The sequence below is a fragment of the Rattus norvegicus genome, chromosome 5 (assembly GCF_021556685.1).
Source record: "Rattus norvegicus strain SHRSP/BbbUtx chromosome 5, alternate assembly SHRSP_T2T, whole genome shotgun sequence".
NCBI lineage: Eukaryota > Metazoa > Chordata > Mammalia > Rodentia > Muridae > Rattus > Rattus norvegicus.
Genome location: NC_141538.1, coordinates 156376826 through 156401010, shown reverse-complemented (window position 1 = coordinate 156401010; position 24185 = coordinate 156376826). Strand labels below are relative to the sequence as shown.

The window sequence follows — 24185 nt, the reverse complement described above, 5'->3', positions numbered from 1 at the left end:
AGAAAGCTGTTAACTGAGGAATACCATTAAAACCAAGGAGATTACAAACAGAATGTTAAAATACTAATGGCCAAGCGCAAGGTCCTGGGTTCGGTCCCCAGCCCCGAAAAAAAAAAAAAAAAAGAAAAAAGAAAAAAAATAGTTAAAAAAAAAAATACTAATGCCCATTCTGGTAAAGGAGTTCATTTACTTTCTTGAGACAGAGTCTTCCTGTACAGAGTAGATCAGGTGGACTACATCTGGATGGCAGCCACTACAGCTGGCCTGGAGCTTCTTTTTCTTCTTTTTTTTTCTTTTTAAAGATTTATTCATTTATTATATATAAGTACACTGTAGCTGTCTTCAGACACACCAGAAGAGGGCATCGGATCTCTTTATAGATGGTTGTGAGCCACCATGTGGTTGCTGGGAATTGAACTCAGGACCTCTGGAAGAGTAGTTGGGTGCTCTTAACCGCTGAGCCACCTCTCCAGCCCTAGCCTGGAGCTTCTGATCCACAGCATGAAAATGCGAAGCACAGGTACTCTGACTCTCCAAACACATCACTCACACAGACCACAGCACACGTGATTCCTAGGCAGTGGCTGCAGTGTGGCTGAGTCTGGAACCTGCAGGGTTAGCATCCGCCTGGGAAGAGTCAGATGGACTTCGCCATCTGAGCCAAGGGTTCCGTGGAACACACGTGCTTTCTGCTCTATCCAAGCCTTGGGCGCTGAGGAAATCCTCAGCCTCTTTCTCTCACATTTCCTATCTAGCTGTCAGAGCTTGCCAAGCCCACTTTCAAAATAGATGCCGATCCAGGATGGTGGCACAGCCCATTCTACAAACTCAGAATTTGGGAGGCAGAAGCAGAAGGGTGAGGAATTCTAGGTCAGCCTAGGTTAGACACAGACACAAACAAAATCTAAGATTAATAAATAAAATCATCCACACACTGCAGGATGGAGCCTTCAATTGCTGAGTCAGCAGGTCTACTTAAGCTTTCCAGATCGGGCTAAGGACCTGCCCTGTGGCCTTTAGCTTCTTTCTGGTCTATGTGGAGGACACTGGTGTGGTCCTATACAGTGCTAAGGTCCTGTCTTTCTTCTGAAACACATCATCTCAATGAGAAAAGACAAGATTCTTTAGAAATTACCTCAGGACTGAGCTCTCAGGATGCTGGTTCCCACTGCCTCTGTCCCCCTCGTTTGGCGTAACCCTTCCTTTTCCATACAGGCAGAGTTTTAACCAGACTCCTGTTTCCGATCGCAGCACTGCTGCAGGGCCTCTGTGCATCCTCTTTGCTCCAAACCCCTCCTTCCAAAGATGTGCACAGGGCTTCCCGCCCTCACCTGCTTCAGGCTGGCTCACCAGCACCAACAAGAAAAGGCTCTCCAAGCTTCCTGCTTAAAAACCTCTGCGATGCTAAGATCGCTCAGCGGGCAGCAGCAGTTGCTGTCAGGCCTGGTGACCTGAGTTCGATCCTGGGACAAACATGGTATAAGGAGAAAACAGGCTCCTTCAAACTGATCTCTGACCTCCATGGCATGCCATGTAATAAAAAACTTAAAAAAATGCAACCTCTCTTTCCTAAGCCCGCAGTCCCTACATTTCTTCCTCTAAAGTGTTCCCTGAAGACAGCTGGGTAAAGGCTACCCTGTACTTCGGTTTGTTTACTGCTACCAGCACACGACCCGTGACGTGATGGACACTCCTGAGTGTGCGACACGTCACACTTGAGACTGGCAGAAACCAAAACCAAGCACTTGGTCTCAGTTCTTCCAGCATCGTCCATCCAAACTGTGAGGTGACACACACCCCAATTAGGGCTGGTCATTCTCCACTACACGGGTGAAGTCCTTTCAAACACCAGCCTCTCGGCCAGGTCAGGCCTCCTTCACAGAAAGGCTTCTTCCTCTTCTCATCTCTCTCCTCCTCTAAAACTTCACCGCTTTCTTCCTTCCTTTCTTATGATTTGTTTCTTTTTTAGTTTTTTTAAAAAAAATGTGCATTGGTGTTTTACGTGCATGTGTCTGTGTGATGGTGTCAGATTCCACAGAACTGATCTTTTTTTTTTTTTTTTTTTTTTTTTTTTGGTTCTTTTTTTCGGAGCTGGGGACCGAACCCAGGGCCTTGCGCTTCCTAGGCAAGCGCTCTACCACTGAGCTAAATCCCCAATCCCCACAGAACTGATCTTACAGATGGTTGTGAACTGCCAGGAGGGTGTTGGGAATCGAACCAGAGTCCTCAGGAAGAGTAACTGGTGCTCTTAGCCTCTAAGCCATCTCTCCAGCCCCTGTGCCACCATTCTTAAGTCTACATTTTTACAACCGTAATGGAGAATACATCTCAACTGAGGATACCCCATGCATTTACTGGCAATGTGTCCTGGAGGGGTCCAGCCATCAGTTTCAAGAGCTACTTTCACTCGCTTCTCTTACTGGCTCAGACAGTCGACACACCCCTCCATTGTACATTCTTACTCCACGGTTATTCTCAGGTGTCTTGGTAATCTCATCTGCAGCACCGACCTAACAGTCCCGCACCCTGCACCCAACTCCAGCCCTGCTGCCTCACCTGGTCTTCTCTTCTCCTTGGTCATCAGCTGCTGGACTTTCCTTTGCTCCTCTTGTTCTTCTATTTTGGCCTCTTTGTGAATCTGCTCGATAGTCTTTGGCCCCTGATCTGCTCTTCGGGACACCCAATTACACTATGAAAACAGAATAAGATTGAGAGTCAAGTCACAGAATTTTACAGAAAGGGTGGGGCATCTAGGTTGGTAAATGCCTACCATGTGCGAGGTTCTGCCTTTGGTCCTCAGCACCACATACATAATAACAATATAATTTTCCAAATAAAAATAAATTAAAAGCCTATACATTTGCTGGGCAGTGTGGCACACACCTTTAGTCCTAGCACTCAGGAGGCAGAGGAAGGCAGACCTCTATGAATTTGAAGCCAGTCTGGTCTACAGGATATCCAGGGCTATACAGAGAAACCTGTTAATAGCCCCTGTCCCGGCAAAAAGACAAAACATATACTTTCCAGTGTGGCAACCATATAAAATACCTACCAAAGGGAGAGGCATGCCAGTACCCCAGCTGGCTGAGGATGACAGGTGTGCTTTATGGTTTCAAGCTAAGGAAACAACTACGGCGGGGTGTGCAGTGCCCATTCCAACAAGTGGAGGGTAAAAGTCAGAAGGAAAGAGTGTCTAGGGGGCTAGAGAGATGGCTCAGAGGTTAAGAGCACTGACTGCTCTTCCAGAGGTCCTGAGTTCAATTCCCAGCAACCACATGGTGGCTCACAACCATCTATAATCAGGTCTGGTGCCCTCTTCTGGCCTGCAGGCATACATGCAGGCAGAAAGCTGTATGATGTATACATAATAAATAAAAAAGTGTGCAATGCAGCTGCCAACACTGCCGACACAGAAGGGAAAGGCGGTGGGTTGGGAAGAAGGAAGATTCTCCAGGACTGTGTGACATGAGGGGTTAATACTCAATTCATGTCATAGTTCACAGGGTCTCTAAATCAAAGGTGACAACCACTTTTATTCCTTTAATATGACTCTGGTACCCTCCCTAGAATGCCACGCAAGGTTGCTTCTCTCTTCTCAGGAGACAAAACTTGCCTCACTCCATCCCAGCCTCCCTTCTGATGGCTGAAATGAGCAAACGTGGTGGAGACGTGGGTGGAAACTGGGTTGAGTTTGCCTTGTGAGGGAGCTCTGAGCAACAGGTCACAGCTTTTGCTATTAAGGTCACACCTGGGGTCTGACAAGACAAAGCAGCCTCCTAGGTGCCCTGAGGACTGAGGGCAGTGAGGGATGAGCTTCCAGCTGAGGCAGACAGTGCGGAATAGCAACATCCACGAGTGTCAATGTACATAGTTATGTCACCGAGTATGTAAGGGCAGAGGATGGCAATAGCACTGTAGAGATCACATGGCTATGAGCTCAACATGTTCACTGTGGAGACGAGACTCCGCTGTTCAGTTTAGAAAGCCCGGGTCTCACTGACCAGTACTGAACTCAGAGGGGCAATGTCAGAGCGGCAGTGTGGTGAGGTAACTGGGAAAGGACAAGTCAGGCAGCACCTTCTTCCCGTCACTTCAGTGCTGGGCATGAAGCAAAAGAGCTTGCCACCCCAACAAACACCACCGACTTTTTCACTCAAGTCTATCTGATTTCCCTTCCCTACCACCTTTTGTCACCTTGACATGAGCTGGAGTTATCCGAAGAAGACTCTCAATTGAGAATATGCCTCCACCCAGACTGACTAGACAGTCTGTAGGGCATTTCCTTGATTAATGGATGTGGTCCTGAGCTGTGTGAAAAAGAAGGCTGAGTAAGCCGGTAAGCAGCACTCCTTCATGGCCGCCTTTTCAGTCCCTGCCTTCTGTGTTGTAAAACTGTAAACTGAAAGAAACCCTCCCCTTCCCAAATGGTTTTGGTCATGGTATTTATTGATAAAACCTAACTTACCAGCCTGAGGTCAATTACATCCTGAAGCATGAACCGAATCCGGGAGGAAGTTTTCCTTTCTTTGACAATTTTCTCCATCTGGTTAAAGTACTGGTCCATGCGCGGCTGCAAGTAATAAAACCACCATGATTTCTGGCTAAGAAATCAAATTTTCTTTTTTCATGTAGTTTTATTTTTTGTCTTTATTATAAAGAGTCTCACTCTACAGTCTAGGCTGCCTCAAACTTGTTATCCTCCTGCCTCAGTCTCCTGAGTGCTGGAATAATTACAGATGTATAATGGACCACACTAAGGTAGCAAGTAGACTTTTGGGGAATTTAAGAGCAACATGGCGAGAAGCACTGGTGAAATTTTACTGACTCTGTATTGCCTTTGTATGTATCCACAGGTGGAGGTGGGGGAGACTTGTGGGAGTCGGTCCTCTCCTTCTGCCATATGGATCCCAAGGCTCTAACTCAGGCTGACAGGCTTGGCAAGCAAGCACCTGCAAGCATTCACCCGCTTCCCTGTCCCCAGTACTGGCATTTAACAGAGAATACAGCGCGCACTAGGAGAGCACACTTAGTAGGCTCCCGGCCTGTGACACTGCAGCCCCTCTGCTCCATCCCTACACGCTCTGCTGACAGTAAGGAAAACAGAGAGCGTTGTAGGATGCTCAGAGCTTAGGCCAGAAAGCTGGAAGGCCTTCCCTCTGAACTCAGGTTACACAGAGGAAATACCCCAATCTTGTACACTCCTGGTGTTCGGAACTTTCTGTCACATACAACCATAGCCCTAGGTGACTGACTCATCTTTGATATTATTTCCTTGAAGCTTTTCTAATGTTTCCTTTATTTGTACAGTGCCAGACTATGTCTTACTTAAAGTACTCTTTATACCTTCCTATACAATGGTTAGGTGGCAATGTCATCAATTAGTCCATAAACTTAAGAAGCAAATGAGAACTGGGCATGACGTCCCATGCATTTTTTTTTGTTGTTCTTTTTTTTTTTTTTTTTTTTTTTTTTTCCGGAGCTGGGGACCGAACCCGGGGCCTTGCGCTTCCTAGGCAAGCGCTCTACCACTGAGCTAAATCCCCAACCCACGTCCCATGCATTTAACCCCAGGACTCAGGAGCAGAGGCGGGCAGATCTTTGTGAGTTCAAAGCTAGTCAACTCTACAAAGTGAGTTCCAGGACAGCCAGTACTACATAGCGAGACCCTGACTCAAAAAATCAAAGCCTAACAAAAAAGTGACTTGAAGTAGGCAGAGTGACGCACACATGCTGTCCCTGGGAGGGCAGTCTTAGACATACAGGAGATCCTGTCGCAGAGAAACAAACAATCCCACTAGCTCTTCTTTCCTCTTTTTCAAGTCTGATCCATTTCTCAACCTGCTTCTGCATATAACCTATAAAATGGTTATGAGAGAAGAGAGAAAAGAGAAGGACCAACCTAGAGTCTGCAGACTGACCTGCACGTGACTAGGGAGCACCTCACCTTAGAGCTAACACAAGTGAGGTGAGGAGCACTGCCAGTCACACACATGCAGTGAGGAGGGCGGGAGGACCCTGCACACAGACTGCTCTTGACTGAGAGCCCCTGGTGGAGTCTTCTGTGTCTCTGGTTGGTACCTTTGCTTTCTCAAAGTCCAGGTCTTTGCCGATGGTGGTGAGCAGGCGACACAGGCACTCCAGGGATTCCTCATCATGGTTCTTTAGCAGCTTCACCACACAATCATGCATGATGGCCTCCGTCAGCATTTTGAGTTTAAAGAGCTCTCCAATGAACTTGATGTTGCCGATGGATCTCCGCCGGGCTTTGTCCTTGGCTTCTTCCAGTTCATCGTGAAGCCTCGTTCTTTCCTCTGGCTGTTGTGTAAAGTGGGGGAAGAACACCTGGGATCAGAGGGCTGTACTCCTGGGCTCAAATGCTCCAATATGGACCAAGGGACCTCACGCCTCAGAGAAAAAGACCTACACACCCAAGTATGCGTTCTTCAAGACTTGTGAGCCGAGCAACTCTCCCAAGCCTAGTGTTAGACTAGCGTTTGCTATGGAGCCCAGTGCCTCTAAATACCAATACTATACATCTCTACACACGCCCACGCGTGCGAGCGCGCGCGCGCGCGCGCGCACACACACACACACACACACACACACACACACACACACGGTCCCTCTGACAGTACTTGAAGTGAAGGTCTTACAGCACTGGCAGCTTCCAGTTCTTTCTGCTTCTTCTCAAAGACGTCATCATCTGCTTTATCCTTTTCAAACTCCTTCTGGCAACGATTAAGCAGCAGCTTCCGGAAATTTACTGTGTTACCGGGCTTGTCTGCCATAGGTACCTTCAGCTGCATTCAAAGAGGAAAGCACAAAGGCAGCCAGATTACTTAATGCAGACAGACACACAGATAAACATTCTAAAAAAAATATAGCCTCAGTCTTTTTCTTTTTCTTTTTTTTCCGGAGCTGGGGACCGAACCCAGGGCCTTGCGCTCGCTAGGCAAGCGCTCTTCCACTGAGCTAAATCCCCAACCCTAGCCTCAGTCTTTTACACAGAGCAACGGAAAGCAGTCTTGTCTCTTATGCAGAAAAGACAACACCTTCCGTCTTTCGTGGATACATTCCAAGCTGAAGAGGAATCCGCTATCAGTACAGTGGTTGCTACCATACAGCTACACTTTTTTTTTTTTTTTTTTTTGGGTTCTTTTTTTCGGAGCTGGGGACCGAACCCAGGGCCTTGCGCTTCCTAGGTAAGCACTCTACCACTGACCTAAATCCCCAGCCCACGGCTACACTTTTAAACTGTGGAAGGTTTAAAAAAGGTTATCCCTTTGTTTAGACCTTATTGTATTTATATATGAGGGGTGTGTGTGTGTGTGTGTGTGTGTGTGTGTGTGTGTGCGCGTGTGTGTGCGTGTGCGTGTGTGATGTACGTACACGTACATGTGCTTGGTGCATCCATGGAGAATTCTCACTTTCTACTTGGGCTATGGGGATCAAACTCAGGTCGTCAAAGTTTTGCAGCAAGCACCTCTACCCGCCATGCCACCTCACCCTTCCTTTATTTAGACAGCAGAATAGAGCATCCACTCGAACAAAACAGGAAAGTCTCCTACTCAGATACTGTATAAAAGGGCTTTTCTGGATTCAGAGTAGATCCATTACTGCCTAGGCCAAGTGGGGGAAACCTTTCTCTTTCTTTTCTGTAGCTGTTTCTGAGTCAGGGTGTCATTACTTTAGGCAGGCTGGAGTCTCCAAGGTGGCCTTAAATCTGGAATTCTTCTGCCTATGGCACCTTAGTGCTGGTACTACAGGCATGTGTCACCAATCTATCCCACCCCTCTGACTTGGTTTGTAGCAGGGATGAAACACTAACCAAATACTCAACACCATGCTGTTTGATTTGTTTTCGATACAGAGCCTTCTGCAGCTCAGGCTGGCCTTGACCTTACTGTAAAGCTATGGATGACCTTAAACTCCCCATTCTCCTGCCTCTACCTCTGTCTCCCAAGTACTGGGATCAGATATGCTGTTGAGACTAATGGAGAGAATTAATCTTTTCAACCAAATGGATGTGGACACCTGGTCAGGACTGAAAGGCTGGAGAAGGTGGCAGGCAGACCCATGACGGTGTGGAGCACCCGTCAGTGCGCTCCTATGATGCAGGGAAGATCAGTTACTGAGCTTCTACCCCGCCCAGAGGCCAGCACAGTGGCCTCTTAGGAAGCAGGGAAAATCAGGACATACAATTTAGAAAAAATGTGGAAAAGCTGCCATAGCCCTGATGTCAGCCGACGCAAAGAACAGAACAGCAATGACATCCCAGGGCAGTCAGGGCCACCCTACTATCATACCAGGGCCCACATCTCAAGAGTCTTCAAGGTGACAGTTAATTGGGCACAGGCCTCAATCCCAGCATTTGGGATGTCACTGTATGACTATCATTCTATTGCTATCTTCTCTCTGTGGCCAGTGTATGCAACAGGCTATGTATACTGCACAGAAGCAAGAAAAGACATCTTTACTGGAGTCATTCAGAGACAGGCAGAAGGAAGCCTGCAAAACCCCGAATGGAGTGCTCATTTTGAAAAGCTGGCTGCTGCTTCAGTGCCCTGTGCAAGAGGCACAGGCTCACACCCAGGTCATCCCGGTCACATCTGAGGGTGTGAGGCAGATGTTTGATGGGTTAGACCAGATGGGCCCCACCTCCTGAGGACCCTGACAGCTTCCCAGGGCTGGGCTCACAGCTGTGTGGCACCACACCTGCTTCCTCTCACGTCCTCATGGGAGAGTCTGACCCACTCTCATATATTTGGTTGTGAGCCTAGCCTTTAAGGGCTGAGCCATCTCTCCAGCCCGTCTGACCCACTCTCAATCCATCACTCTCTCCTCATTTCCCTACACCTTTCCAGGGAACATTAACACCCAGATGCTTCATCCTTCCTTGGAATCTTCCTTCACCATGCCCCAGACACACACACCTGCCACAGTTGAGACACAAGGGGACCTCTCCAGTGGGCACGGAAGGAGTTTTTTTGTTTTTTTCTTTTCTTTTTTTTGGAGCTGGGGACCGAACCCAGGGCCTTGCGGTTGCTAGGCAAGCGCTCTACCACTGAGCCAAATCCCCAACCCCAGGGAAGGAGTTTTACAAGTTCTTGTTTTATCCTCCTGACTTTCTGAGACAGCGTCCCAAATATTCCAGGCTATATACCTGAGAGCCTTGGCCTTCCTTCTCATGTTCCTGTTGGAAATACAGGCCTGCTTTATGACACCTGCTCAAATTCTTTACCCTTTGTCTTAGTTAGGGCTAATATTTCTGTGATAGAAACCATGACTAAAAGCAATTTGGGGAGAAAAGGTTTTATTTCATTCACAGTTGAAAGCAGTGAGGGCAGAAATTCAAGCAGAAACCTGAAGGCCTTGGAGGGGTGCTGCTAACTGGCTTGCTTCCCCTGGCTTGCTCAGCATGCTTCCTTACAGAACCCAGGACCACTAGCCTAGGGATGGCACTGCCCACAGTGGGCTGGGCCCTCTCACATCAATCATTAGTTAAGAGTATGTCCTAGAGTCTTGCCTATAGCCCAATCTTATGAAGGCATTTTCTCAACCAAGGCTCCCTCCTCTCTGATGACTCCAACTTGTATGAAGTTGGCATAAAACTGGCCAGCGCGAGGGGTTGGGGATTTAGCTCAGTGGTAGAGCGCTTGCCTAGGAAGCGCAAGGCCCTGGATTCGGTCCCCAGCTCCGGAAAAAAAGAACCAAAAAAAAAAAACAAAACAAAACAAAACAAAAAAAAAAACTGGCCAGCGCACTTCTGTATTCAGGCCTTCATTCTCTCAGACACGAAGGAGCATTTTAGATGTGAGGACCTGTGCAGCATGTAATGTAGAGGCATTCTGAAATGAGGATATGAGGATTTTCATTTTCACGGTAATTAATTAGAACAAAATATGGCAACTTAAGGTTACAAAATTAGCTTATTAATTTAATTAAAAATTATTTATATTTTACAATTTGGGAATGGGTTCTGCTATACATAGCTCTGGCTAGCCTAGAGCTCAGTACGTAGCCCAGGCTGGCCTTGGGCTTTTCCCGATCCTGCTGTATCTGTTCCTGAGTGCTGGGTTACAGGAATGAGCTGCAGTGCCTTGGGTAACACATTGTTCCTCTATGCTGAGACAGGGTCCTGCTGGCATCGAATGTGCAATGACACACGATGACACTCCTGCCTGAAACCGTCATTATCAATAGGCACAGTTGCTTGGAGGACATTTCTCTTGACCATATTTCTCCATGCCACTTATCTCTGAGGTAGCAAAGGTGTTGAATTTTAGCTTCTAGTTGGCCGAGAGTCCTGCAGTGTGGTCTTTAGTCATTTCTTATTGAACTGGGGGAAGCGATGATATCAGAAGCCAGCCTTCCTCTCTTATGACCCTGTAGTGTACATGGTTTGCCTGAGCACAAGGTGGTAGGGAAAGGCACCAGGTGCAAATGTGTGGCTTGTTAAAAAGTCTGTAGTATCAATTTCTTCAATGTACCTAACAACATGAGAAAAAGAGGGACTCCATTTTGTTCACCTAAGCAATGTAAAATAACACGAGAGTGCACTCATTCAGTTTTACAGTGGCAGGTGGGCTCAAGGCACCTGCAAGCGTTCACGTGGAGGTGCTCACTGATTACACAGCTTGCTTAGCATGTGCAAGGCCGCGGGTTTCTTGCACAAAAAAAGCACAACAATGAGAGAGAGGGACAGTGAGAGGCTGTAAAGTGTAAAGCACACAATCTCTGTACACAGCGCTGAGACTGAAATACAATCCTGTAAACAATGAGAGTACACATTCTCCTTAATCCGGGACAACACTACCCAGGCAGGGCTTCTTCACATATGTCAGTTGGGCTGGAGAACTCTGTTGTCAGACATCGGTCTCTCCTTGAGCAGTGTGTGGCACCTCCTCCAACCTGTGCTGTCAAAGAGGCTGACACTAACAGAAAGTGTCTGCAGATGCTGACGGTTGGTGAGAAGACCGATCCAGCTCAATGTTAGAGCTAAGGTTCTATCAATTAACAAAGAATAACGCTGGAGGGCTGGGGGAGCACTCACGCTTTGCCAGAGGATCAGTGTTAAGTTCCCAGCACCCAAATCAGGCCATTCACAACTGCCTGTCACCACAGGGAGTCTCACACCCTCTCAGGTCTCCCAGGGACACACACTGCTGTATGTGCACCATGTCACTGTGTCTGCCACACACAGCCACACAGTGATGTAGTAGCAATGAGTGGTGGGAGCCTCAGGCAGCTGGTGCTGGTGTGGGTGCTGAGCCAGTGACAGTGCCAGCCCGCCTCACTCTCTTTTGGTTTCCCTTTCTACGACTATCTGCGGCAGCTGGATGACTGTCTAAGCAGGAATGCTGTCTTACAGTGCTTTAACACTGTGTTCGTGTTTCTCTTGTTTTACATCTTATTCATATTTATGTGTGTTCACATAAATGCTATGGATTAAATTAATGTCTGTGACAATTTAAGAAGAGGAAATTGCTTGTTTGTGTGTATGTTTTTCCTTGTTGTTGAGACGATCTTATTTTGTATCCTGAGCAGGTCTGACCTCTCAGCGATCATCCTCCTGAGTGCTAGGACTGAAGTGTGAGCTATTATGTCTAGCCAGAGAGCAAACGATCAGATTTTGAACATTTTAGATGACAAGACAACTATCTTTTCAGTTTCAGAGAGTAGAAATTAGAAGTTAATTTAATTTTAGATTTAGTTTATGTTAAAGTTAGCACATGCTCTAGTTCTATGATACTCCAGAATAAAATTGTTGCCTGCGATATAATTCCATATTACTAGCATAAACCTCACTCAGAGAGGAGGAGGATGGGAGGAGACCATATGCCTGTGCCCATTTCAAGCAAGTCTCCATATACTCCCCAGAGGTGGGGACAGACATTATTTTTGCAAAATTCTTTTCTTTCAGTGACAATATAATACAGCAGGGCTAGCAATATATTCTCCCCTTTGCCCTGCAATGACACTGTGGGAAGACTACACCGAGGGGAGAGTATACCTCTTGGCGACTCTCGGTTTACTGCTTCCTCTCTTCTTACCGTTACTAGGCACCGACACATGTTTGCGTACGCCACAGAGAAGCTGGGCTCATCGATAGCCTTCTCAAAGACCAGGTCGATGACCCCCTTTAGCCGCTCCTCTGTGTCCACGGTAAGTGCCGACACTTGCTTCATCAGCTGGTTGAACATCTGTGGTGTCAGTTTATTTAGGATACTTCGAACTTTTCTGAAAAGTTCCTAAGAGGAGCAGAGCAAACAGCGTTAGCAGCCTTAACGAATAAACAGCGCTAGCCAGTCTTTTTTTTTTTTTTTTTTTTTTTTTGGTTCTTTTTTTTTCGGAGCTGGGGACCGAACCCAGGGCCTTGCACTTCCTAGGCAAGCGCTCTACCACTGAGCTAAATCCCCAGCCCCGCGTTAGCCAGTCTTAATGAACTGAGCCCACTTAACACCGAGGGACTCCCACACTGCTCTGGACTGTGGAGCATTGTAGGGAGGGAGGACTTCAGTCACACAAAGGTTGGTCAGGAAAATTGCATGTGGTTTGGTTTCCTCTTCCACTTTTCTCCTGTGGAACTAGGAACTCAGGGGAGTGGCGGTGGGTTTTCTAGTATCACATACAACAGGTTCAACTTCGAAACAGTCCCCTGACTCCTGGTCATTTCTCAGACCATGACAAGGTGCATCTAAAGCTTTAAAATGGTTGGTGCAACCTTTGAATGACTGTCATTTTTAAAAGTTTGTTCCTAATTAGGGCTAAGTAAAAAGATTTTAATTAAAAAAAAAAATTAAGACAGCGTCTCGTATATCCTAGGCTGTCCTTGAATCATTAGGCCAGATCCTAGGAGCTGGAATCACAGGCACCCTTCCAATCCCGCCATGTGACTAGTGGGTAGTCACTAAAAGTAAAAGTCAAACTAGGCTTTTGCTTGTTTTGAATAAGCAGCTTAGAGCTAGACAGAGCCAGGTGGAGGTGGCAGTGGTGTAGGACTTTTAATCCCAGCACTCAGGAGGCAGAGGCAGGCCACCTCTTTGAGCTCGAGGCCAGCATGGTCTGTAGAGGGAGTTCTGGGAGAGGCCCTGTCCCAGAGAGTTGAATTAGAGCTAGTAAGAAGAATGTTGTTTAGACACAGTGGACCAGGATGAGCAGCTAGCATGTCTATGTTACTTTTACCACTGCTGTTCAGTGTCCTGTGAAAGGGCCTCCGTGTAAGAAGGAAACACAGACCAACACCGGAGAGGGAGCGACCAGCCCAGTCCTCCAAGGGCGACAGCTGCCTGCCCACAGGGCCTGACTGCAAGGAGTCTACAAAAAGGAGCTCCTGGTCAGCAAGGAGCCCAGTGACCTCAGGGTAACAGCAAGCTGCAAAGGCAGTCGGCCTTCCCTCTCCCTCCCTCCCTCCCTGTATTTGAGACACTGTCTTGCTTCCGATCCCCTGGAACTGGTGACGTCCCAGCAGGGCTACAAGTCTAAGCAGCTGCTGCAGCAGCTGTGAGGAATCTGCAGGAACCACAGCTGTCAGCTCTACTTCCACCAGAAACGAGACGGGGCCATCGTTAGCAGCACTGACCCACCTAGTACTCAGTTAAACACCTAACAAGACAGCCACAGGAGCTTTCTAAGAACGACTGAGCCCTGCAGGAAGAGGGAGACAAGACCCGAGCAGAGGGAGGTGATGACCTCATCCACCTGCTGGGAGGCTCACTGTTGCTGTAATGTGAGTTTTTGCCAAAGTCATCTACAGTTTAATTGAAATTCTAAACCGTACAGGATTTCTATGTTATCTTTTAGTAAAAAAGAAAGAAAAAGAAGAAAAAAAATCCAGGAGTCAGTTCCATACTATAGATGTAAAGACAAAACTAAACACCCCAAACAGGTTCATTTTCCAGCATCCACGGGCAGCTCATGACTGTCTTATTTCTTTCTCCACTTTCAGGGGATCTGATGACCCTCCCTTTCTAGCCTCTGGCAGCACAAGGCGTGCATTCAGTGCACAGAGATACAAGCAAGCAGAAAGCTTGGTCCTTGGGTGACAGGCTGGTCACCAACACAATGGAAACAAAGTGTGGCGGCTCTGCAGAAGAGGAATAATGAAAGTGGCACCCTAGTGGTAAAGGACAAGGTTGAGTTCCAGGCTAGCCTGGTCTACACAGCTGTTACTGGAATGACATTGTAGGGCCACCAACACAGATGAGATTATTTTTAATAATCATGTAGGCCTCAGTACAATGATATTAGGGGAAAAAAAGGACAAAAAAAGCCAGGTACAGTGGCTAACAAACACCGTTAACCTTCCCAAACACAGATAATGTGGAAGAGCTTACAAAGGAAGGCTAAAGCTAGCAGTAGGCTCCTGCCCAAGGCATGGGCACAGGCTCCTCACCTGCGTTTTAATGCTTTCGGGGTCATCGGCATGGCTGTCCCGCTTCTGGCTGGGCTTCCAGGCATTCTCTGCCTTTCTCAAGTGCACGTCTTCTTTTACGGAGACAGTAATTATCTTCCTGGGCTCCCTTCTCTGGCCAGGTTGAGACCTCCGAGGTCCAACACTCAACAACTAGGACAAGAACATTACAAGCATTCAGAGAACTCACAGCAGCCCGCTTCTGTGGGGCTGCTCAGGCCTCACGTTGACAGCAAACACTTCTAGATGAAAAGACCAGGTATGAGGTGTCCAAGTTAGAAATAATCTTCCTCAGGAGTCAGGAGGGAGAAAACGCCTCAGGACACCATCATAACAACAGCTCTACCTCTAAGGTCCACAAGGATCAAAAAATGGTGTCTGGGGCTGGAGAGGTGGCTCAGAGGTTAAGAGCAGTACCTGCTCTTCCAGAGGTCCTGAGTTCAAATCCCAGCAACCACATGGTGGCTCACAACCATCTGTAATGGGATCTGATGCCCTCTTCTATTGTGTCTGAAACAGCTACATTATACATTAAATAAATAAATCTTAAAAAAAAAAATGGTGTCTGATAAGCTACCACTCCAACCCAGGAAGCCTGTTGCTCAATGAAAGTTACACCACACAGGCCTTGATGCCTGCACCAGGACTAGTTATTTCCTGCGCCACAAACATTCACGGAGACATCACCAGTGACAAAGCTGTTTCAAACACTATTTGTAAAAGAAAAGGAAAGAAACAAACTATTTGTACTAGTTGTGGTAATGCACACTCACACAACTGTCATCCCAGCATGTGGGACAGAAGACAGAAATGTCAGCCTGGGCTACACTGAGTTCTAGGACAGCCTGAGCTAAGGGTGAGATCCTTTGTCAAAAATCAGTGAACTGGGGCTGGAGAGATGGCTCAGCGGTTAAGAGCACTGACTGCTCTTCCAGAGGTCCTGAGCTCAATTCCCAGCAACCACATGGTGGCTCACAACCATCTGTAATGGGATCCGATGCCCTCTTCTGGTGTACCTGAAGACAGCTACAGTGTACTTATATATAATAAATGAATAAATAAATCTTTAAAAACAAACAAACAAAAAAACCCCAAAAAAGTCAGCGAACTATTAATAAATTCTAACTCATTAAAGGCACTGAAATAAAAGCTGTATTTGTAAACTTTACAGGAAGAATTTAAATACAACTTTATTACTAAATTCTGTGTAACAGGCACCAGCTCTTTTTTTTAAAAGATTTATTTATTTATTTATTATATGTAAGTACACTGTAGCTGTCTTCAGACACACCAGAAGAGGGCACCAGATCCCATTACAGATGGTTGTGAGCCCCCATGTGGTTGCTGGGAATCGAACTCAGGACCTCTGAAAGAGCAGTCAGTGCTCTTAACTGCTGAGCCATCTCTCCAGCCCAACAGGCACCAACTCTTAAAGCTGAGCATTGTGATTCCTGATTTCATCAACCCAAGAGGAACTAATTATTGTCTGGAAAAAAGTCTATTTCTTCCTTCCCCTACATGTAATAATATCAATATACATTGATGACACCAATGGTCATCAAATTAAATATTGTTATAGCAAGACTAGTTGCACAGTACTGGTGACACAGCTCAGAAGGTAGGAATGCTTGTTTCTGGGTGGCCAGGCATAGTGGTATATACCTGTAATTCCAGCACTTGGAAGGGAAAGCAAGTGGATCTCTGAGTTTGAGGCCAGCCTGGTCTACATGGCAGTTTCCAGGAAACAGGGCTACATGGAGCCCTGCCCCCCCCCCAAAAAAAGGGGGTGTGTGGGTGGTGATGGTGGTTTTCCAAAGGACCCAAGTGTGGTTCCTGGCACCCTCACTGGGCAGCTCAACTGCTGCTTGCAATTCCAAACCAAGAGACCTGATGCCTCCTTGGCACTGGACTCGTGTGCACCCACATAAATACAATGTTAAAGGGCTGGAAAGAGAGCTCAGCAGTTAAGAGCACTGTCTCCTCTTCCAAAAGTCTTGAGTTCAGTTCCCAGCAACCACAACCATCTCTCCTGGGGTCTGATGCCCTGTTCTGGTATGCAGGTGTACATGAAGATAGAGTACTGACCAACATAAAACAAATGAATAAATCTTAAAAAAAAAAAAAAGTACCCATTGTTTTTGCCAAGAAATGGAGTTCAGTGCACAGCACCTATGTAAGACCCAGTACCTGCAGTTCCATGGGGTCCAATGCCCTCTTCTGGCCTCTGCAGTTACTGCATAAACATGTACGAATTCATATGTATGTTTTGTTTTTTTTTTTTTGGTTCTTTTTTTCGGAGCTGGGGACTGAACCCAGGGCCTTGTGCTTCCTAGGCAAGCGCTCTACCACTGAGCTAAATCCCCAACCCCTTGTTTTTTAAATCTTAAAAATAAAAATGTAAAGCTATTATTTTGTATGTAGGACTAATGCCTGCCACCTTAAATGCTTTGTCAGTCTCCTTTTCTGGTTTTTGAAGTTTACTCTCTCTTCCCCGCTTTGAAACAATCTCACTGTTCAGGTAGCCCTGGCTGGCCCTGTTCTCACAGAAATCTGCCTATCTCCACTGGAACTGAAGGTGCGTATCCTTCTTTGGGACACAGGCAGGATTTCCTGCAGTTTAGGCTCTCCTGGCCTGGAGCACCCTCACACCTAGCACTCTGCTCAAGGTCAACCATGGCCTGGACGCTGTGCTTTCAATTCTCGGCCTTGTTACACACGACAATTGGGTTTTCTTCTGATAAATCATTCAAATGCTGTAAATATTGGCATTATTTTTAAGAGGGTTTTTAACAGTAAAAAAAAGTCTTCAAAAGACACAAACTACAGTAGTTTGCACTTTTAAATGCATAGAGAACTCTGGGGGCGGGGGGAATATTGACTAAAATACCATAAAAACTGTGTGTCTAGGTCAGATACAGTCCTAACCTAGGTAGAAAGTTTAAAAGCATTTCCGCCTAAATGTTCCAAGTCATCCTTTACACCATCAATCAAGGACTAGAAATGGGTGCCACTGGGTTTCAGGATAAAAGTTCAAATCCTCGTTAATACTGTCAAATGTATCAAGAAAGGACACAGAACAGATGGCAGGATCCCAAATGTTTTAGCAAACATTAAAAAAACAAACAAACAAAAAAAGCAGGCCAGAGAAGGTAGGGGACATGGTTTAACTGAGAGGCAGGGAGATTTCCCCAGGGACAGCTGCTGAAGCAGACTGAGGACACTTACTTAGAGACGGACCTTCTACACAGGATCTGGCCCAAACAGCTCTGGTAAGATGTCCAGTTAGCCAAACACTGGATTGTATGATCAAGGCTATTCCTGAGGCAGCTTGTAGGGATAAGTACCCTTTTCAGGGATGGAAATAACTCAAGCAAACAATTTAACCCACACTTGCATATAAAAACACCAGAACAATGCACTTAGGAAAAAGGAAAGCATCAAACTAATGGACAAGACATGGAATGAAGGCCTGGCCAGACCGAACAGGGGCTAACATGGAGACGCCACACCTCCCACATCCATGTAAGACAGGTGACACAGGGTGACAGTGCACATCTGCAGTCTCAGCGATGCTGGGTGGGGGCAGACACACCATCCTGAAAGCTTGCCGCCAGCAGATGTACCTGAAACAGCACGTCCCACGTTCCACAGGAGAGCCTGCCTTAAAAACTAAGGTCAATTGTGACCGAGGGGACACGAGATACGGATCTTGGTCTGCCCACAGGCATGTGCACATGTGCACAGTATGTCCATATGCCCACCCCAGATAAAGAAGACTCACACAGTGCACACTTGAAGAGAGTCATTTACAGAAACTACTGCAAACAACCAATGAGCAAGCCTCGAGATTATAACCAGCAAGTGAGACCAATTCAGACACATCTCCTCACCCACTTCAAGTTCCCAGAAGAAAAAGTCACCCCATGGTAAAGGTTAGACAAGGCAAACTGACGGAGCCGTGAAGGAGGAAAGCTGAAGGTTGCAGGCTCGAAGACCACCTGTCCAGGCTAGCTTCAGCACCCTTAATAAACCACTCACTGACCACCCCTGTGCTGGATCTAACTTCCTTGTGATCATCAGGGGATTCTGTTGGGATGTACTAACAAGTCCTATGTTCTAATAATCCAGGGACTGGAGTATAATCAGCCTGTGAGACCAGAAGCCAAGATTCCTGTCTGGCTACAACCCCTTACCTAAAATTTCCATCAGTGTATCTGAAAAAGTGACATTCTTTTGTTCTTTTACTAAAAAAGTCACAGAAGTGCCACCAAGTTAGAGTGGGACATTTGAAGAAAGCCAAATCCATGGTCTTGAGCCCTGATCATTTAGCTCTAGAATACATTTATTTATGTGTGCCAGAAGAGGGAGCCAGATCTCATTACAGATGACTATGAGCCACCATGTAGTTGCTTTGAATTGAACTCCTGAAGAGCAGCCAATGTTCTGACCTCTGAGCCATCTCTCCAGTTCTAGAATAAACTCTTACATAAAGGTGAGAGCTTTAATTTGCATTGACACTATAAATGATAACTTTAAAAGTATTCTTATAAAAAACATAGTACTTTGTGGTGTTACCATCAAACAGTCCTACAGAGTGAATGACTTACACACACACACACACACACACACACACACACACACACACACACCATTTATAAACATGAATTTGAACACCCACACCTACAGCCACACATGGAATCCTGTGCAGCGATTAGGACACACTGAAAATGAGGTGCTGGGGTTACAGGTGAGCACTATCACCTATACACCTGGCCTTTCCCATGAGGTCCATTCTGGGGACTGACTCAAGTCCTGAGGCTTTGTGAGGAAGACTTTACTAAGCCACTTCTCCATCTTCTCAAAGTGTCACTCCAAAATTTCATTTCTATTTTCACTATTTTACAAGAGATACAGCTTGTTCTCAACTCATAGGGCTTCCTTTGCATCAACTACTGGAAAATAGAGAACGACAAGCCGGTAATAAAGACTGAGAAGCACACTGCAATGCGGCCCCTCGCTTTGTACTTTCCCTGAATGACTTAGGAACCACATCAAGCAATTCGGACAGCGCAGACACCCCATGTGGAGAATAACCAATAGTGCGCAGCTTCCTCTGATCTGCAAGGCAGTCTGGTACAGTGTGGTGCCCAGTGCAGATACTGGTGATGCCACTTCTGTGTGTATGACAACCTGCAGGTTACTAACACTACACTTCTGGAGATGCTATGTGCCTAAATTGCAACTTCATGGCCCATAGTAAACAAGAGCAAAACAAAACTTTTATCACCACAAACTTGTCTTTAAAAGGATGCAGCGCGTCCCTACAGGTAAGCAACTCAGGGGAGAGAGACACCACCAATGGACTGCAGCCTGGGGCTGTGCTTAGTTCCAGGATTGGCAACCCATGCCCGCTCTGCACTTTGTAAATCTGCAGAAACAAAGAGAGGATTAAGAGAGCCACTAGGATCTCTAGGACACCGTGACATCCTAGAGTCCTACCAAGGCTGGTTCTATAGCAGAAGAAGGTGCCAGTCAACACTACAGAGACGAGACAAGCAAAGACCAGCCCGAGTCACTGCAGTAAAAGCGCAGGGCACCTCGCACTTGCTTTAATACTCATGTGGGGATTATCATGGAGGGCAGTCTTTGCCTCTTCCACTTCTTGATCACAGGACTCAGAATTTAGAAGCTGCTCCTTGTGCTTAGACACGGTGTCTACCACAGTCCTAACTGACTGGGTTGTGGTAGGGAACTGGCACTTACAGGCACGCCTCTTCCACCAGGCGTCTGTCTTCCAAAATCTGCAAAGGCTGGGGTGAAATCAGGTCCTCGAGGCAAAATTCGAGGATCCAGGGTCCGCATTGGCAATCTGGGCTGGTTGATCTGCATGAAGAAGCACAGAAGAGCTTGAAGCACATGTGTGCCAGTGCATTCAGTGCCACAGAGTTAACTGAGACTTCACTGATGCTGTGAGCTGACGGGCGAGGTAAGCTCTGATTTTCCTTCGGAAAACTCGGTCTGAGCTGCTGGGATGCAAGTGGACGTCATTCAAGAATGAGGGGGCAGCCTGTGGGGAAGCGCTTTAACCACCACCACAGCCCGTGCCTCTACGCACTGTATGATTAACAAGCCCAAACTGCACTAACTCTTACGTTAGGTACACCATATAAACCAGTTGTAAAGAGGCAGGAAGCAGGGGACGGAGGGATGGTTCAGTGGTTAAGAGTACTCGCTGCTTTTGCAGAGGACTTGAGTTCCCAGCACCTACACAGCAACTCACCATCTATGTAACTCCAGTCCTAGGGGTCTGACACCCACTTCTTGCCTCTATGGACACTAGGCACATATGTGATACGTAAGCATTTGTGCTGGTAAATATCCATACACATAAGTAATAAACACACATCAAACACTCAGAAGAGAAGGTTTAAGTCTACACGAAGGACTGGGGACTTCCCTAAGTTTCATCTTCTAAATCCCTCCTGCTTTCGGTTTGAGCGTCCCAGGGTAGAGAAGGCTCAGCAGTAAAGAGAACCTATTTTTTTTTTTTTTACAGGGCACCAGGGATTTCAGTTCCTGGCATCAACATGGTGGCTCAACTATCTTCAACTCCAGTTCTAGGAGATGTGACACCCACTTCTGATCTCCTTGGGCACTTCGTGCATACATGCAAGCAAAACACTCATATACATAATGAAATAAAGACTAAAAGAAACAACTTCCAATAACCTAAAATAGACAACAGTATTCTGGGAACAGGTGGCTCTCAAGCATTACATATTTTATTTTAATGCCTGTGATCTAACAGTTCTAAGAGCTGTTCCCATTGCACCTGTCTGCCCTCAACACTCAGATCACATGGCTTACCTTGTCAAGAACCACATCGCTGATGGGAGGTAGGCCTTCTGGTTTTTGGATACAGGCAGGCATAAACTGGATGTCCAATAGGAACTCCCGGTCATATTGCTTCTTGCCTTCTGTATCTGCAGGTTTCCAGGACTCTAAAAGAAGAGCATAAGCAGAAACAATTTGCCCAAACCTGTTTCAATATTTACCTTACCTCCTCAAGGAAACAAGCAAACAAACTCAAAGTGTCAGAAGCCATCTAGGCTAGGCTAGGCTAGCAGGTGGCATTCCTGGAGGTGGCCCACTGTTTTTGCATGGCTGCAGTGGGTGAGCTCTATGAGGCAAGGTCCCAAAGAGACTTTATCTCAGGATTGCTTCTAGCAGCTGATACGCCTTTCCTGTCACTATGAAATTAACATAATAATCCCTGGGCATTATCCTACCCTATAGAGCAGATTTCCTGCAGATCAACATAAATATGAACTTTCATGAATTAATGCAGATGTAAGAAAGGTAGAGTCAAGAACAGAACTGCCCACTACTCATAACAGCAAGCAATGGCTGCACATTAAGAATCACAGTGAACTTTCACATTATACTAAGAGGCGGTAAAGCCTTGGGACAACTTTGTGTTCACAGAAAAACATGAAGTTTGTGCTCTGGGAAAAGCATGAGGTCCAAGGATGAAGCCACAGTTGTGCACTATGATAAGGCAGCTGTGGCTTTGAACTTGTCCTGAGCATATAGAATGAAACACTGCTTTGAACTTAATATCAATGTCCTTTCCTAACTCCCATTTTAACATTTTATCCATGAGGTAATTTTCTAAGAACTTTTATCTACAAAAAGGCTAGAGAAAAGAAATAAAAGTGATGCTTTGGCTTGGGGTTATCTGAGCTATCCATCCATGCATCCATCCATGCATCCATCCATGCATCCATCCATGCATCCATCCATGCATCCATCCATCCATCCATCCATCCATGCATCCATCCATCAGTCCATTGCTCCACGCACCCATCCAAATGCAGCGATACAGCCATTTTCCACTTCATGCCGTGACTAGCCTGGTCTGCAATAGGGCTCTTGTCAAGCTGGCTGCTATACAGCATGTGTCAATCTCCACAGCCAGTGGATTTCAGCCACAGAATAAGCAGGAGAGTGTCACATCTCCAGAGGCTAACAGCATCCAATAGAGTTGAGAAAGCTACAAGGCCAGAGATCATCAGTCTTTGGCCTGCATTCAATGCTGTGTCCAACCTCAGCTGATCCCCTAAGGCTGGGCAGCCCTCAGGCCCCATCAAAGTTAGCACAGGCACCCTGACAGCTGATGAAGAGTGAAGATTGCAAACATCCACATATGACAACACCTGGAAGGACGGCCCAGGCACTGCTCCACACTCTTGTGGCCAGGCTCGCCTTTGTTGATGTTTTTCAAGACAGGGTTTCCCTGTGTGGCTTTGGCTGTCCTGGAAGGAGCTCTGTAAACAAGGCTGGCCTTGAGCTTACAGAGATCCTCTTGCCTCTGCCTCCCTAGCGCTGAGAGTAAAGGCAGGTTTCATCACCGCCCAGCCATCCAGGCTCTTAAGGACATACAAGGACCGTCAAGGAGGAAGGCTGCAGAAATAAGGAAATGGACAAGACTTTAGCTTCCTGTGAAACATGGTCAGCTACATGGCGGTTCACATGGCACCGCTACTTTAAAGAATAGTTTACCTCAGACAATGAAAGCCTAATCAGCTAGAGTGAGGATTTTCATCTTTGTTTTCAATTTAATTTGAAGAAACTGAGTTGGGTTCCAGTGAGAAAGCCTGACCCATGGTCTTACGTTTTAGAAGCAGGGTTTCACTGCGGAGCTCAGAGTCCTAGGATGACTTCAGAGTGCTAGGATGACAACGTGAACTATCAGGGATGCCTCAGCTCCCGATTTATTACAAATTTGCAATTAATATTTTGCCACAGGAATTTGTCTTGACTGTCTGTGTTGTATCAACCATTTAACTTCACTTTCGTTTAAAAAAAATTCCAGCTTTTAAAAACTTAAAAAAATTATTTATTTAAATTTATGCATATGAGTACACTGTAGCTGTCTTCAGACACCACAGGAGGGCATCAGATCCCATTTCAGATGGTTGTGAGCCACCATGTGGTTGCTGGGAATTGAACTCAGTGCCTCTGGAAGAGCAGCCAGTGCTCTTAACTGCTGAGCTATTTCTCCAGCTTCCTCTGCTTAAAAACGTTAAATATGTGGGTCTGTGCATATGCAGAGGCCCGGGCGGCATGGATCCCTGGAGCTAGAGTTGTAGGCACTTGTAAGCTGTCTGAGGTTGAGGCTGGGAACTAAACTCTAGTCTACGGTAGTTAGTATATGCTTTTAAGGGGAGAGCCCCAGATCATGTCCCAGGAGCAGGACTTTGTGTTCTTTGGGTTCCTACCATAAAAGACTCTCTTAATGTTATGAAGACATTTTCAAACCAAGCCTGTCTTACGTAACTCTATTATTAGAAAGTAGATAACTTATTGAGGTTTAGGATTTAAACCATCCCTTTCCGAACCTTACTGCTATACAAGGATTACAAGGTTAAAGGAAATCAGAGGGTCGTCAGAGAGCTGGACCCTGTAACTCAGCAAGGACAGCACTGTTGGCTGAATTATGAAGAAAAGGCTGGTGGTCACCATCAGTGTTTAGGGATCTGGTGGGAGACATTGCTCCTAGAGTTTAAAAAAGAGGCTTTTATACAAAACTGTTCTGCTTAATAGCTGCTAAATTCGATGTGTGGTAAGAATGCAGCGTTAGGATGTAAACAAGCACATCAACTGGGAGTAGTGGTGCTGTCCATGACGGCCAGGCCTGGCAGCACACACGTGCAAGCCCAGGTCTTCTGGGGGCGGAGGCACAAGGACTGCAAGTTCAGGTCAGCCTGGG

At 46.4% G+C, this 24185-nt stretch overlaps 1 protein-coding gene across 51 annotated transcripts in view; it reads right to left on the bottom strand.

The window, feature by feature from the left end:
• Eif4g3 (eukaryotic translation initiation factor 4 gamma, 3) overlaps nt 1–24185 on the bottom strand; it is a 220356-nt gene that overhangs the window by 27422 nt on the left and 168749 nt on the right. For all 51 annotated transcript variants that reach the window (XM_087548436.1, XM_087548438.1, XM_087548440.1 and 48 more), the window contains 8 exon segments: nt 21281–21414; nt 20177–20296; nt 14396–14566; nt 12054–12251; nt 6654–6800; nt 6079–6315; nt 4466–4570; nt 2557–2689 (listed from right to left, as the gene is read on the bottom strand). In XM_087548436.1, the coding sequence (XP_087404562.1) occupies nt 2557–2689; nt 4466–4570; nt 6079–6315; nt 6654–6800; nt 12054–12251; nt 14396–14566; nt 20177–20296; nt 21281–21414 (1245 nt within the window).